The sequence below is a fragment of the Scyliorhinus canicula genome, chromosome 7 (assembly GCF_902713615.1).
Source record: "Scyliorhinus canicula chromosome 7, sScyCan1.1, whole genome shotgun sequence".
In the NCBI taxonomy this organism is placed as follows: domain Eukaryota; kingdom Metazoa; phylum Chordata; class Chondrichthyes; order Carcharhiniformes; family Scyliorhinidae; genus Scyliorhinus; species Scyliorhinus canicula.
Genome location: NC_052152.1, coordinates 202,670,710 through 202,688,229, shown reverse-complemented (window position 1 = coordinate 202,688,229; position 17,520 = coordinate 202,670,710). Strand labels below are relative to the sequence as shown.

At 44.5% G+C, this 17,520-nt stretch overlaps 1 protein-coding gene across 1 annotated transcript in view; it reads right to left on the bottom strand.

Annotated features, from left to right (window-relative positions):
• The window catches only part of LOC119969721 (ubiquinol-cytochrome-c reductase complex assembly factor 1), a 95,107-nt gene extending 78,226 nt beyond the window's left edge, over positions 1 to 16,881 (bottom strand). The window contains 6 exon segments of the mRNA XM_038803724.1: positions 2,873 to 2,930; positions 9,049 to 9,079; positions 9,081 to 9,112; positions 9,461 to 9,470; positions 14,438 to 14,545; positions 16,714 to 16,881. Of these exon segments, the coding sequence (XP_038659652.1) occupies positions 2,873 to 2,930; positions 9,049 to 9,079; positions 9,081 to 9,112; positions 9,461 to 9,470; positions 14,438 to 14,545; positions 16,714 to 16,794 (320 nt within the window). The 5' untranslated portion in view covers positions 16,795 to 16,881.
• Between the last annotated feature and the right edge of the window lie 639 nt (positions 16,882 to 17,520).

Sequence of the window (17,520 nt, the reverse complement as noted above, 5' to 3'; positions counted from 1 at the left end):
GGTTGGCCAATTTCTTTCAAAGTTGCTGCCGTTTATTATGGCGTCTGTCACAGGCTTTTCCTTTGCATTAACCATTTCGCAAACTTAACTTATCACGGTGCTGATTAAAAGAAACATTCACACAGTGCTCAATTGTTATTGAAAGCCTCTATTGAAACTGCTGCCTTTCAAAAAAAATTGTTATACCAACAATTAAATTAAAAGAAAAACCATTCAGAACCGTAATCAAAGCCGTTAAAACAACCACATGAAAACAAATGACTGCTGATTGACCAAAAATGTTTCGTAGACATTGGTATTTGGGCAGAAACTTCCTTTCGGAATTTGTGGTTTATGGCTCTGCCTGATAATACAGCAATGGGTCCTTCATGGGTTCAATGAACCGTCTTATAAGGGCTCTTTAATGATTTTCTGCTCTAGGTCGAAGCTGGTTACAGCAGAGATGATCCTATACCCTATTTGGTATAAAGGTGATTTTTGTTTCTGTATCACAGTTCCTGTAAAATAGCCTCCCTTCTCCTCCCAGCCACTCCACCCCAAATGCAAGTAAATCTGGCTGCAGTAATATATAATTTTGTTGACCGAGATTATCGCCTGTACTACAACATAAAGGCCATTTGACCAGCTTAGTGCGTTTGTTCTTGAGCAATATTTTGCTCCTTTTGAAACTCCTGGTTTGAAATTTAGCAATGTGAATATTAGCTGACACGTTTCCCCACATGTGTAGAATTTCCTTTCCATCCTTTTGGACGGGGTGATGAGCTAATTTAAGTGCATCATTAAAGCAGTGGAGAAGGAATTTCATACCAACGAGCAAACCTTGAATGGCACAGCAATTTTCCAAAGAACAGGTATCCTGACCAACATTCCTCCCTCAACAACCATTAGCAAAAACAACCGTCTCAAATTAGCAGCTACATTCACCTATCTAAAACAAACATTACACTGTAAAAGTACTTTATTGGTTGCAAGTCATTGAGTCATAGATGTTTACAGCATGGAAACAGGCCCTTTGGCCCAGCTTGTCCGTGCTACCCAGTTTCTTTCATTAACCTAGTCCCACTTGCCCGCATTTGGCACATTGGAATTGTTGGACACTTTTGGCGACAGGCAGTTTAGGTGCTTAACTCTCACCCAAGCCTTTGTTACCTCCAGACTCGACTACTCTAATGCTCTCCCATCTGCTCTGTAATCTTGAGTACATGTCTGCTGCCCATGTTACATTTCTCTTCAAGTTCCCCTGCCATAGGATTTATTTTTTATTTTTTAAGGAGCATAGGAATTAGGAGCACAAGTAGGCAATTCAGCTCTTCGAGCCTGCTCCGCCATTCAATCAGATCATGGCTGCTCGCTTCCTGGTCTCAAGTCCACCTCCTCACATGTTGCCCATATCCCTTTAACCCATTTTTTAAAATCAGAAATATATTTATCCTCCTGTTTGAAACCATTTAATGACTCAAGGTGCCCCAACAATCTTGGCTCTTGGTCTGGCAATGTCTGAATTTGAAAACTGTGTGGGCGGCACAGTAGCACAGTGGTTAGCACGATTGCTTCACAGAGCCAGGGTCCCGGGTTCAATTCCTAACTTGGGTCACTGTCTGTGTGGAGTTTGCACGTTCTCCCCGTGTCTGCGTGGGTTTCCTCCAACAAGTTCCGAAAGACGGGCTCGTTAGGTGAATTGGACATTCTGAATTTTCCCTCTGTGCACCTGAACAGGCGCCAGAGTGCGGCAACAAGGTGATTTGCACAGTAACGTCACTACTTGTGACAATAATAAAAATTATTAAATTCTCATCATTGGGTGTTCAAATCTACAACCAAGCCTGCCCCTGCCTTTGTAACCTCCTCCAGCCCTACGCATCTCTGATCTCCTCCATATCTTACCTCGCATTGTCAATTATCAGTGCTGCACCAATAGTCGATGTGCTTGCAGCTTCCTCAGCCCTAAAGCTTAGGAATTCCCTCCCTAATCCCCCTTGTCTCCCAATTCTCTCAAAAAGTTCCTCAGAATAATAATTATTAAAATCTATCTTCTTGCCAAGTTTTTGGTCACCTGTCCCAATATGCCTTTTGAATGGCCCAAAACAAAGCTTATTTGATAATGTTCCTGTGAAGTTCTGAAGAGCTGAATTTCAAGGCACTTGTTTTAATTGTTAGCCTCCATGTGCTAAAGCGCCTCTCGTTCCCTATGGAAAGTTAGCTTCAAGACTTTTAGAACACTAGGACACAGAGAACCTAAATAATAAATACATTATTCCAAGGCAGCTCCAGACAAGAGAATCGTGACCAATTTAAAATCAAGTGTCAAAATGTTACCCTTGGTTCAGTTCCAGAGTTCAAAGCAAGACTGGGGTCAGAACAGTCGCAGCATTAAGTGCCTAGTCACTCGAGAGATCTATCGAGGAAAACCAAACCAATTTAACACGGGTCTGGTGCAGGGTGCAATAATCTGCCAAATAACTCATGTCACAGCTGCAGATTTAGCATGGGTTAGATTACTGTCCTGTTGCTCTTGTCGTCTGCAGAATGTGTTAAAATGGATCCCGGTTTTGCTCTCCCAACCTTGTATCCCTCTCTCTCCCCGAGGTGAAAACTAGGCAGCTGAATGGAAACAACACATCCTCTCAAGAGTGAGATCTGAAGCACAGGTGAAAGACGACAGAAGCGGGTTTCTACGACGAAGCTGCATTTGCATTTTCTGGCAGCAAATTAACTTGGGCACAGGTGGCGCTGGCGCACAGCATGTTCAACTGTGCCAGCTCTACACAGCTGCTGGCATTTTCACACAACTCCCATCTAGAAGGCAAACATTAAAAAAGCAAACTAATTTTTGGATCCTCTCAGAACAACACTTGCAGCTGAGTTTACTCACCAGACGTGGAGCTGGGCAACGAGGAACCAGGAGTTCAGGGTGTCTGACAAATTACATCCTGCAGACAAGAAACAAGGATTCATTTAGTTTGCCTGCATCAAAGAATAACACGAGAAACCCCAATTTCATGTTGTCCCTTACCCAGAGCAAAAGGGCACCCTCCCCAAGAACAAACAAATTGAAAAAAAAAAAACAAGTTATGGCTGACTTTCTGAGCAAAAGCTCAGGATGGGTGTTCCCTCACTCTGGCAACGTGGTTTTGGAAAGCAGACTTAGAAGTAACTAATAGCCTCTTTATGCTCGAAAAGAAATTGGAAAAATTACTTTAAAAAAGAGGAAACCACAAGGGCTGTCACAGCGATTAGTACATATAGCAATGTGCTGGAACTCCAAGAATACTGCCACGTAGATTAAAACTTCCAGCCTGAGTTACTCAATAGAAGGTCACCGTGTCTCAGCATGAATCTACTGTGATGGGCAGTGTCAATCTGCAAGGACCAGTATAATTTTTTAAAAAACCTACATTTGTACTAGACGAGGGTATTAAATGTTTTGGAGCCAAGACAGGTTGGATGCAGATAGCCCATCGTCTAGCTGAATGGCAGTCAAGCTCAAGAGCCTCATGGCCTATTTGTGTTCCTAGAATCCCACACCTTAAGTTCAGAGTTCAGGTTTGCTCTGCTCAGACTGTTCTAGATTTAGATGGATATCAGAAACCTAACACTGAACAGGCAAGGTGTCTGCTTTGGAAAAATATCCACATGTCATGGTAAGTAATGCATTCTTCCTTACATATATTAAGCACGAATAAAGAGAGCTCTCTGTGGAACCACATGATTGTGGAGCAGGCCCCAGTCATAGCCGCATGCAGAAAGACTTCAAAATAGCTGCAGGTTCTGTAATTGCTCATCCATCCATTTCTGTAAAACCTAGGTTAGAAGATCCACAGTTCAATCTTAGACATTCACTCCCTCCACTGCCAATGCACAGTGGCAGCCGGTGTACCATCTACAAGATGCATTGCAGCAACTCACCAAGGCTCCTTTGGCAGTACCTCCTAAACCTGCACCCCCGCCTACTATCCAGAAAGAAGTTAGCAGGCGCATGGAACGTCAGCGTCTCCAAGTCCCTTACAAGGCACACCTCAGTGACTTGGAAATAAATCGGTTCCTTCATCATCGCTGGGGGTCAAATTCCTGGAACCACCTCCCAAACAGCACCCACATCACATACAGTGGTCCAAAGCAGCGGCTCACCACCATCAGGGGTGGGCAATAAATGCTGGCTTTGCCAGTGACGCCCACACTCCACAAATGAATGAGAACAATTTTTGAAGCAAGTGAAAATTTTACAAAGCGTTTCCACGCGAGTCAGAAGACACTGCTTGATTTATTATTAAGTCACAGAAGTACCAGGTTCAGTCGCGAACTTGGGAGTGGCAATCCAAAGCAACCATGCATATGGGCACTCTGCCAGGGTGGCAGTACGTGGGCGATGATTGACTTTTAAACTCCTGGAAGAAACACAAACTACTCGAGCTTCCATATCCACATTCCAATCAGTCACTTGTGTCAAGATTGCGTTTGCTAGTGTTCAGAAGAATAAGGGGGGATTTCAGACACATATAAAAAGGAGGGGGGCGGTGGGGGTGTTTGTGTGCGTCCAGAACCAGGAGTAATAGTCGGAGGATATCGGGTAAACCATTTAGGTCAGAGATGAGGATAAATTTCATCAGCCTGAGAGTGGTCGACCTGTGGAATTCGCCACCACAGAAAGCAGTTGAGGCCAAAACATTGCATGTTTTCAAGAAGCAGTTAGATATAGCACTTGGGGCGATGTGATCAAAGGATATGGGGGGGGGGGTGGGGGGGGGGGGGGGGGGGGGGGGGGGGGTGGAAACAGACCAGGCTGTTGAGTTGGGTGTTCAGCCATGACATCATCCCTGACAATATTCTGGCAATAGTACTGAAGACTTGTGCTCCAGAACCTGCCGAACCCCTAGCCAAGCCGTTCCAATACAGCTACAACACTGGCACCTACTCGGTATTTGTCCAAGTACGGCATCAAGGAGCCCCAGCAAAACTGGAGTCATGGGAATGAGATGGAATACTCTCTGCTCATTGGGAGTCACACCCTGGCACAAAGGAGGATGGTTGCTATGGTTGGAGGTCAATCATCTCAGCTCCAGGACATCACTGTAGAAGTTCCTCAGGGTAGTGTCCTCGGCCCAACCATCTTCAGCTGCTTCATCATGACCTCCCTTCCATCATAAGGTCAGAAGTGGGGATGTTCACAGATGACTGCACAATGTTTAGCATCCCTCATGACTCCTCAGATAATGAAGCAGTCCATGTTCAAATGCAGAAAGACCTGGACAATTTCCAGGCTTGGGCTGACCAATGGCAAGTTACATGCACATCACAGCAGTGCCAGGCAATGACCATCTCCTACTAAAGAACCCTAACTATCACCCTTGACATTCAATGGCATTACCATTGCTGAATCTTCCACAATCAACATCCTGGGGGTTACTATTGATCAGAAACTGAACTAATCATATTAATAGTGTGACTACAAGAGCAGGTTAAAGGCTAGGAATTCTATGGCGAGTAACTCACCCCCTGACACCTGACGCACCCCCCCCCCCCCAAAAAGCCGGTCTACCATCTACAAGGCACAAGTGTAATAGCATAATCTCCCCTTGCCTGGATGAGTGCAGCGCCAACAAAACTCAAGAAGCTCAACATCATCCAGGGCACAGCACCCTGCTTGATTGTTATCCCTTCCACAAATATTCACTCTCTTCACCACCGACAAACAGTGACAGCCACATGTACCATCTGTAAGATGCACTGCAGTAACTCACCAAAGTCCCTTGACAGCACCTTCCAACCCATGGCCACTACCATCTAGAAGGACAAGTACAGCAGACACCTCAGAACCCCTCCAAGTCACTCACCATCCTGACTTGGAAATATATCGACGTTCCTTCACTGTCGCTGGGTCAACATCGTGCAACTCCCTCCCTAACAGCACTGTGGGTGTACCTACACCTCAGACTGCGGCGGTTCAAGAAGTCAGCTCACCACCACCTTCTGAAGGGCAACTAGGGATGGGCAATAATTCCTGGCCTAGCCAGTGATGCCCACACCCCGGAAGAGAATATTAAAAAAAATATATAATGAATAGTGGAGCAGGCTCAAAGGGCCCTCCTGTTACTATATTTGAAATGAAGTGAAAATTGCTTATTGTCACAAGTAGGCTTCAAATGAAGTTACTGTGAAAAGCCCCTAGTCGCCACATTCCGGCGCCTGTTCGGGGAGGCTGGTACGGGAATTGAATTCACGCTGCAGGCCTGCCTTGGTCTGCTTTACAAGCCAGCTTTTTAGCCCCGTGCTAAACCGTTTCTATTTATGTTTCTATGTGTAATAAATAAACTATTGAGATGTTGACTGAGGGTACACCGTGTATCTGGTGTGATGACCTCCATAGCCAAACAGCCTTCGCATGGTCACTGCAAGAGTCACAGGATTGGCAACTTGGGTGAAGTACTGGAAACATCCAACATGCTTGAGTGAGAGAAAGAGACAAACTTGATGGCGGTGGGAAACTCTTAAAAACACAGCAAAGAGATTGGGATAATACACCGAGTCAACTTCAAATCATTAAAAATTAAATGGAGATTGCATTTGGGTCATAAAAATATAGCTTGATATCAGAGGGTGCACAGGAATATATATTCTTACCCAACACAGGAAAAAATAACATTATTGGGGTTTTAATGCAACAAAACATTTCATGTACTTTACGGAGCATTGTATAAAAATGACAAATCGCATAAGGAGATATTAAGTCAGATTACCGAAAGCTTGATCAACGAGGTAGGTTTCAAGGAGTGTTTTAAGGGAGGAACGTGAAGGATAGAGGGTTTTCAGAGCGCGGGGCCAAGCAAATAATTACAAACTAACAGTCAAATGGACCACAGTACTGCTAACATTTTCTCAACTCTTCATACTAAACACTAGCACTTGGTCTAAGTGTTTTATTTAATTCGAGTAAAAATAATTCGTTCTTTAAAAGGGACCATTCAAAGTCACTGGAATGGGAAAGCTAAAGTTAGTGAAGGTAGCTCCAAAACTAACAACTCTTACTATTACCGCCAGAGGGTCTGAGAGGTAAACCAGTGCTCCAAAGTTTGATTGGGTGCCAACATCAATCCCAGGTCAGAGCTCACATGGCCCTCACCCAGGACACTGGTAGGGTGCCTGTAACTGACACCATCAGGTCCCTCGGCTCATGAGGGTAACAGGTCAGCAGTCCAAACTCTTGAGCTTTAATCCTGCGGCTTGCTGAACGCTGGGCCTGGAAGGCACAACAATCCATCCCTCAGCGCAACGACTCGACACACACTAAGAGATTTGCAAAATGGAGGTCCGTCACTTAGGTTCAATACCAGGGGATAATGAACGCCTGCAAAACCAGACCTGGAAAAGTAATCAAAACGCTTGAGGGCTGACGGGGTGAAGGAGGAGTCAACAACATTTATGGGGTGTGGAGAGAAGAGCATGGATGTTGAAGAGGGAAAAGTATTGGGAACAAATAAAAATTCTATGCATCACCTTTTTACCATTTACAAAGTGTACATCAAAAGGAGAGAACTGCATGACTTGTCCCATCAGGTGCACTCCCATCAGATGTACAAGGATTTATAGAAGGGCAGCTATTGGTATCCAAAGAGCTCAAAACCCACAACCCAAATTCTCAGGAGTCCCACCAAATGCTTTCAATGCTACAAAGAAACTCCAAAGGAGGAAAAGGAAGTTTAAGTGACTTTTCCTGACCTTATTTTCATTGCCCGGTTGGCTGCTCCGCAGCTCTCTCCTGGGATTCTATCTCATAAGAAACATTCAGAACAGGAAAAGGCGATTAGGCCCAACACGCCAGTTCTCTTTCCTGAGTCAAATGCATTGATCTGCCAGAGCACCGAGTTGCTCAATCCCTTATTTCTTCTTTCATGGGATGTGGGCATCGCTGGCAAAGCCAGCATGGGGCTGATTTAGCTCACTGGGCTAAATCGCTGGCTTTTAAAGCAAACCAAGCAGGCCAGCAGCACGGTTCGATTCCCGTACCAGCCTCCCCGGACAGGTGCCGGAATGTGGCGACTAGGGGCTTTTCACAGTAACTTCATTGAAGCCTACTCGTGACAATAAGCGATTTTCATTTTTTTTTCATTCCTTATTGTCCATTCCTAATTGCCCTTGAATCGAGTGGCTGGCTAGGCCACTTCAGAGGGCAGTTGAGACACAATCACATTTTTGTGGGTCCGGAGTCACATGTAGGCCAGACCAGGTGAACCAAATAGGTTCAAATATGTACGTAATCTCCATACGCAACCTCTGCCAGTTCAGGCATCCATCCAGTCATGTGGCATTCGTATAAACCCAGAATCTCATTTGTTGACAGGAACTGGCTTAGATCCGTCTGGAAACCCATGAAAGCTGCTCGCTCCATCACTTTATTCTTCCCTCCCTTTTAGGAAACAGTCCTTCCGCAATTGCCATTTTCTCTCAATGTGCAAAATTTGAAAATGTGGAAGATTAATTGAGTGATGCTCAATCTGGGTTCAACTTACATCTGAAAAATTATAATTAGGCTCCAAATCATTTTGACAGTGGTCTTAATCCTTCATTGCAATTAAGGTGGTACGGCAGCACAGTGGCTAGCACAGTTTCTTCACAGCTCCAGGGTCCCGGGTTCGATTCCGGCTTGGGTCACTGTCGGTGTGGAGTGTGCACTTTCTCCCTATGTCTGCGTGGGTTTCCTCCGGGTGCTCCGGTTTCCTCCCACAGTCCAAAGATGTGCAAGTTAGGTGAATTGGACATTCTGAATTCTCCCTCAGTGTACCCGAACAAGCACCGTGTGAGTGTGGCCACTAGGGGATTTTCGCAGTAATGCCATTACAGCATTAATGTAAGCCTACTTGGACAATAATAAGATTATTATTAACAGCAGACTCTCTGCTGGAATGGATAGACTTTGGACCTGCAGTTAATTTCACCAAATACAAAGTTGTAATCTCCATTTTAAAGTAACGGGTGAAACATTCAAAGAATAAATGCATGAAATGCGACACAAATGTAACAATTGCAGAGAAACCTTGGCGGGTACATACGTACGTTCAAACAAGTCATCATAGCTGATTCTCTCCCACACAGCAGGTGTACATGCGTACCCAGCAATCTTAATTTCTGTAACAAAAACAGCAATAAATGTTGTTATGACAGGGACCTACAAGTGGGGAAACATGCAAGATGAACAACAACTTCTAAAAATCACTATCACCAGTAAACCTGTACACTAGAACAAAAACATCACTCTTAACTGAGCAAATGTTCATGCTGTGCAAACACTTGTGCAACATTTGCTACCTTGAATTGTTCCCATTTGTGATGTACTTGTAACACAGGAGCATTAGACATCAAAATGCCCTGTCTTCACTGCGCCCCCCCCACCTCCAACAAAGAGCAAAATAGGAGGACAAATTATAACCGTGCCTCTTACTCAAGTTCTACTAGACGTAGCCTGAACTTTTCACACACTAAAGTGTCCCTGCAACAAAGTAGCTAAAGAAAGGCGGCAGCCACAAATGAACAAAACATCCTCTTCAGAAACATGAAACTATTTTCTCTTCTGGTAGTGTCCAGAAGGTGCACAACATTCCAATTAGAGCTAGACAGCTCAGCTTCAGGCCTTTGAAGTACTCTCCACGCACTGGACTGCGCTTGGACTATTTTGACTTCAGTGGTCATGTGTCAAACGCATTGAACCACAAAAGGACACAATCCTTGAAGACCGGCCATACCCCTGGTTCAAATCTAGTCTAACACAGCAGCTGTTAACACATTCTCTCTGGCTTCTTCAGAACATCAGGTTTAGTGTCATCATCAAGACTCCAGGTAGGATCTCTTCCCTGCCTATAACATTCACTGTAAGAAAGGCTCTACAGCAAACAGCATGGGACACAGGCTTAGGCCACAATGGGATCAATCCTAAACTGCCTGCCTCCAGGAGCCACACAAAGAGCTGGGAGTGTAATTACCCAGATTTGTAGAATGCTAGGAACAGCAGACTGTTATAATCCAGAGAGTCAGATGGTAAAGCCAAGACCAATCTTTACACACTTTCATAATTATTAATTTACAGAGATACACATTAGAAACATGTACCTCCTAACCCAACAACCAGTCTTACAGTCTGTTTCTATTTATAGGAGCAGAAGTAAATCCCCAGTTAATGCCTACCACCTGCACATAATTAAATACAATTGCAATTAACACAGTCATCAAGTCAATCTGAAGCCAATTGCCATCCACAATTAGTAACCCCGCGATCTGGGATTCCATCCATAAACGTCATCAGTGATACTTTCTATGCCCTTTAGAAAGAATAAAACATTTGTTGAAAACCACAAAGGGCTTCTTTCACCACCACCCCTTTCCTCACTATTATTATTATTAAAGTGGCTGGACAGAACCCAAAAATAGCTTGGGATGAAATGAGAGTGTGGGTTATCTCCATCTTTCTTCGAGAGGTGGCAAGCACTTAGTACTTATGTCCAATCTGGACCCACTTTCACTATGATGCAAGCCTTGTGGGAAACCAAGGGCAATAATCCACATTGTAACCTTTTGGGTGCATATGTTTCTGTTTCCAACTTCATACTAGGGGCATCAAAACCAAATACAGCATTTTACACTTTGATATTCAGCACCAAATAATAATAATAATGATGACAACAATCACTTGTCACAATAGGCTTCAATGAAGTTACTGTGAAAAGCCCCTAGTCTCCACATTCCGGCGCCTGTTTGGGGAGGCTGGTACGGGAATTGAACTGGCATTGTTCTGCATTACAAGCCAGCGGTTTAACCCACTGTACTAACCCAGCCCCTAATACTCCCAGAATACAAATCTATTTGTAGGATAAGATTAATAATAATTAATAATAATCTTTAATAGTGTCACAAGTAGGCTTACATTAACACTGCAATGAAGTTCTGTGAAAATCCCCTAGTCACCACACTCCGGCGCCTGTTCGGGTACACTGAGGTAGAATTCAGAATGTCCAAATCACCTAACAAGCACTTTATTCTTCAAAACACTATCTATCTTTATCTTGAAAACATTTAATGAAGGAGCCTCAACTGCTTCGCTGGGCAAGGAATTCCATAGATTCACAACCTTTTGGGTGAAGAAGTTCCTCCTAAACTCAGTCCTACATCTACTTCCCCTTATTTTGAGGCTATGCTCCCTATTTCTACTTTCACCCGCCAGTGGATACAACCTGCCCACATCTATCCTATCTATTCCCGTCATAATTTTATGTTTCTACAAGATCCCCCTGTATCCTTCTAAATTCCAACGAGTACAGTCGCAGTCCACTCAACCTCTCCTCATAATCCAACTCCTTCAGCTCTGGGATTAACCTAGTGAATCTCCTCTGCACACCCTGCAGCGCCAGTACGTCCTTTCTCAGGTAAGGAGACCAAAACTGAAAACAATACTCCAGGTGTGGCCTCACTAACACCTTATACAGTCGCAGCATAACCTCCCTAGTCTTAAACTCCATCCCTCTAGCAATAAAGGATAAAACCTTCTTAATCACCTGCTGCACCTGTAAACCAACTTTTTGCAACTCATGCACTAGCAGACCCAGGTCCCTCTGCACAGCAGCATGTTTTAATATTTTATCATTTAAATAATAATCCCTTCTGCTGTTATTCCTACCAAAATGGGTAACCTCACATTAGTCAACATTGTATTCCACCTGCCAGACCCTAGCCCATTCACTTGAACTATCCAAATCCCTCAGCAGACTTCTAGTATCCTCTGCACTTTTTGCTTTACCACTCATCTTAGTGTCGTCACATTGCACGTGATCCCCCAACTCCAAATCATTAAATCCCGGCGAAGCTGTTGATGGGTAGTCATTTGCGGAACCAACTGAGTCTGGTCTTCCCAAATTTGGTGGAGAGGGTGGAGTCCAGGCACGATCTCCAAGAAAGGAACCATGACTCGTTGAGAACAGAGAGAATATTTGAATAAACGACCCGGCTTTCATCAGGAACTTTGGAAAAGGACCTAGCTGGGTTGTAGCAAGACAGGGCCGGTGTCATATGAGGTACAGACCAGGGTAAGATCCTGCAGAACCATTCACTAGAGGCGGGAATCCTCAGGCATTCAACCTATCCATGGTTAGTAACGATCAGGGGCTCAAAGTGGCCAAACAGGGACGTCACGGCAGAACCTGTGGCCACTGGCAAGGGAGGAGCAGAGACCAAAGAGTTACCAGTACTCACAAAGGAAATTGGAAAAGGCTTGTCAAGCCAGACAAGTCCCGAGGAAGAACCCCAACCAGCGTGCTTGTCGCTCCCAACGCGAAGGGAGGCCCCCTGCAGACTGAGCTACTGAGACGAATATCTCCAGTACCGGGGCGGGTGGTGGTGGTTTTTTGGGGGGGGGGGGGGGGGGGGGGGGGGGGGGGGGGGGGGGGGGGGGGGGGGGGGGGGGGGGGGGGGGGGGGTGGTTGGAGTCACCAGGCTGGTATTGTACTGTTCCTTTAGACTTTCTGTCAATAGTTTTTGCCTCTAAGTAAACTGTCTGTTGTTGTTATCCTTCTGATGGTCGCATTCGGAGTTCCTGTTATTACACCTTCCATAAAAGGTCAAATCATTCATTGCTCAGTCGCATGATGGGGCTTACTAAGAAAGAAAGTCCTGTAATTGTACAGTTCCCTTATCACAACCTTAGGATATCCGAGCTTTCGAACCAATGAAATATATAAAGAAAGACTTGCATTAACATAGGCATCTGTCATGACCATCGGACATCTCAAAGCACTTTACAGCCAATGGTGTACTTGCTGAGGTGTAGTCACTTTTGTAATGTCGGAAACACGGCAGCTAATTTTTGCACAGCAAGCTCCCACAAAAAGCAATGTGATAATTAGCAGATAACCTGTGTTTTTTTTTTGCAGTGATGTGATTTGAGATGTCAATAAAGACCCATATTCACAATTGGCAGAACAACAACTGCCTATGTAACGGACATAAATCACAGTGAAAATAGAGTTTGAATTATATATCCTGCAGTTTTAAAAAAATGGATTGAAATAGTCGACACATTTTCTGTACAGACCTCCTGAGAACCCAGTTTGCTAATTCCATTAGCGCTCTCAGCACCAGCACTCGCTCGCCTTGGGCTTGCTGTCTTGCAAGGAAAAATTATGTTACAAATGCATGCCTTCAAAGTTGAGCCTCCAATAGATTTGGCCAAACTCATTTTTTTATGTGTTAGTTTGCAGCTGCCCCATGTTTTTCCCATGTTACTGCTCCTCACCACACAATAGGTAAAACACTGCTTCCCTCAAGGCTGTCTCGAGTGTTCTAAATGTGCAATAAAAAAAAAAGAGAGTTTTTGAGGGTTGAAAATGAATGGCCCAGCTTCTGTTCTGAGAATGACCAATTCAGCCACACCACAGCACTGGGAGGGAGACAGCAATCTTTATGTGTTGCCCCGTAAAAGTAAATTTTCCAACCTGAAAACCAGTAATTAAATGCTGTCAAGGAGGCAACCGAGATCTCTAGCCATGCGGCACTCCCTGATCACCAGCAGGAAAAACTCACTGGAAAATAGGATCTCTCCGGGGCAACCAACGCTGAGAAACAGGTACGTTTGCCGCTAAGAGAAAGAGAACCATTCCTGGTGGAATCATACCCATTCGCACTTGTATCAGCTGAAACACCGTTGAACGAGTTTATTAACCTTGACATGAAACTATAATTGCCGCCCCCAACCTTAAAACTGAAAAACACCACACAGCACTAGATTAGTCTGAATGAAAGTCAGGCCTGGGGCCTCAATGCATCGCAACTCACACGCCAAGTCAGAAGGTGGATGGATTCAAGTCTCACCTACGAAACTTCACGACAAGTTTGGGCACAGCACTCCCAGCGGCAGTACTGAAGGAGTGCTGCACTATCGGAGGGGTTGCCATCTGCAGATGACATGAAAGATCCCTGACATATTTTGAAGACTAGCCAGGACGTCCTCCACTCCCATTGTTTGGTCAAGATTTATCCTCAACTAAAATCATTATACACAAATTGGCTGCTGCATGTCCTACATTACAATAGTGACTATACGTCAAAAAGGACTTCCTGCCTGTAAAAGCACTTTAGGATGTCTTGAGGTCACAAAAGGCACTAAACAAATGAACAATCTGTCTCTTTTGTTTTTAAACTCTAAGACTATCTGGCGTGGGAGAGAGAAAATGGCACCCTGTTGTAGCAAGATTGTTCTCACTTGCTTTGGTGTTAAAGAGGATCATTTTTGGATGGGAAGGAGTGGAAGAGGGAAGTCGGAGGGAAGCTGTGAAATAGGCTTAAATCTTAGCTCACACAAGCAATAAAGACCTGGGAATCCTGACCAGCATGGCGAAACTGTTCCGTTTCACCAGAAGAGACATGCCATCACGCCATCTTTCATTAGTACAAACCAAAATACCCATTTGCTGTACTTCAGAGGCCCTGTGAATCCCAGGGCTTCGATCAGTTTGGTAAAGGGACCCAGTTCTTCCTCAACAGGCTGAGCTGTATCTTTCACGTTAGAAAGCTGTCAATACAAATGAGAACAAATGTCAGTCACAAAACCCAGAGAATTCATGATTTTACAAAGACTGCAATCAAATACTTGAGTATACACGAGCGACAATAAGAAGTTTATATGAATCGCTCGTGTAAATGTTCCACAGGAGCATTATCACAAAAATAAATCACCAAGCAAATAGGAGATACAAGGACAGGTGACCAAAGCTTGGTTAAGTATAGGTTTTAGGGAATGTAGCGAGGCAGAAACTATTTTGGAGGTAACTCCGAGTTTTAGTGCCTAGGCAGCCTGATACCGGCTGCGAATGAGCAATGAAAACTGGTGCGTGCAAAAGAGAGGATTAGGGGAAACAGGGATCTAGAAGGGTGCAGGAGGTACAGAGATAAGGGAGGGGATAGGGTCATGGAGGGACTTGAAAATGATGGAAGCAAATTTAAATGGAGCTGTCACCGAACTGGGGGCCAATGCTGGGAAGCAAGCTGAGGGAGGTGATGGGTGCACATGACTTTGGTTGCAAGTAATTATTGAGCCATAGAATTCTAAAATGCACAGGAGGGCCATTCAGCCCATCGAGTCTGCATCTGAAAGAGCACCCTGCCACCCTGCCCCCGCAACCCACCTACCCGAGTATCTTTCAACACTAAGGGGCAATTTAGGTTGGCCAATCTGTCTAAGCTTCAATCTGTTGGACTGTGGTAGGAAACCCAAGGAGCACCCAGAAGGAAACCCATGCAGACACGGGGAGGGAGAATGTGTAAACTCCACACAGACGGACAGTCCTCCCGAGGCCGAAATCGAACCCACAAAATTCCAATTAAATAATTAGCCCTGCATTGGCTAAAAACGAGAGCGGCCTGTCTCTACTATCACCATGGTTTTTATGTTAACCTTGTCCCGAACACTTTCAGATGGTGTGTTATGGAGAGGTGTTTTCAGAACCCCAAAATGTATCATGGAGTTCAAACAACCCCACCTTTAATGGATTGTTGCTTTGAACACACGGCTTGTTCCCCAGGTGTAGTATTACAATTATGGACACGTGGTTTTTAAAACAAAACGTTTATTCATGAACTCAAATTAACCTTTCAAAAAACATTTGATCTCTTAACACCCCTTTACTTCTAAGATACACCCGAAAATAATACAACACTTACCCAATCCTGCAAACTGTTCCTTTACACATCCAAAGACTTAATAAATCCTTCAAACAGAAGCACATTAGATTTATATTCAATACTAAGACCTTTTACAATTCCGATTATCACCAAAGGATAAGAGATAGTCCTTCATGGCAGAGATCACCCAGCAATGCAGCTCACAGCCCACCCAAGCTTTCTTCAAACTGAAACTAAACTCCCAAAACACATAAGTGAGCTCAGCTCTCCCCCCCCCCCCCCCCCCCGTGACATCACTTCAGTAATATGATCAGCCTCATTTCTTAAAGGTACATTTCTTAAACATCCAATTCTTAAAGGCACTCTCACATGACAGGTGGAACCTTGAAGTGCATGGGTATTCAGCAGTAAGATTCCAAACAGCCAAAGCAGACAGAGAGCACAGTGGCTGCCACCAACAATCTGCCACAACTGAATACTCCAATCTCAGCCGTGTAGTCAGACATATGGCAAATGAAGCCACAAGTTACTTTTCTTAAAAAACATAAATTAAGGTTAAACCTAACCTCGGTCCTTTGGCCTGCTTGGTCAACAGACCCAATTATCTCAGTGGTTCAGCCTGATTTGTGAAGGATTTGAACCAGCGTTCTTATTGGTCAACATTAACATACTTCAGACAATGGCAATGCTGATTTATCTTTAGATCGGTCACTATGGTGGGGCAATCCATCATTTCCCCCCTTTCAAAATACACAGAGGTTTCTATTAACAGTCAACACAATTCAAAAGTAAAAACAAACACAAGTTCCGAAAGAGGAGCCAGAATGGACACGGAACATTGACTTGTTTCTCTCTCCACGGATGCCGCCAGTCATGCTGAGCTTTTCCAGCACTCTGTTGTCATTTCAGATCTCCAGCATCCGCTTTAGCAACATGAATAGTTTCAGTGTGAAGAAGTTTGCCCGATAGGGGAGGTGGTGAGGGGAGTGGAGAAGCGGAAATACGGATTGCTGTGCGTGGTTTGTATAGAGAGAACCTTTTTCAATTTCGGGAACCCACCTTTGGTGTGATGTGAACTGCTCGGCACCGGGTCCCGGTGTGAGTAAAGTGTGGGGTAACCCGGTGCTGAGGCAGGCCCATGTGCCTGGACAGCCGGGCTCCAATCAGCGCACTTCGCCACACAGAACGGAGCTGAAAGGAAAAAAGACTTTCAGATCTGTTGGTATGCAAATACGAAAATATCACGACATTCTGCTTTGCAGATCAGTGGAGATAATGGATCCATGGCTCCATCTCTAGTTACCTGCTGTTTATATAGCCAGGTCATAAAACAGGAGCATTTACAGTGGTTTAATCTACAGGTAAAATACAGTGTGGTTAAGAAACACAGCATAGTCCCGCATTGCATCACTTAAAATCTTCCCCACGCTATAAAGTGAACTAGAAGCAGCCATGGGCCATTTCGGCCTTCGAGCCTGCTCCGTCGTTCGATGTGATGATGGCTGTTCCTCTATCTCAATGCCATATTCCCGGTTTCTCCCCATGCCCATTGATGCCATTAAAATCTCAAAAATGACTCTCTCTTTTCTTGAATACATTCAGCGTTTTGGCCTCCGCAGCCTTCTGGTAGAGAATTTCACAGGTTCACTCCCTTCGAGTGAAGAATTAAAAAAAAATAAATAATCTTTATTATTGTCACAAGTAGGCTTACATTAACACTGCAATGAAGTTACTGTGAAAATCCCCTAGTCGCCACACTCCAACCTGTTGGGTACACAGAGGGAGAATTCAGAATGTCCAATTCACCTAAAGCACGTCTTTCGGGACTTGTGGGAGGAAACCGAGCATCCGCCGAGGAAACCCACA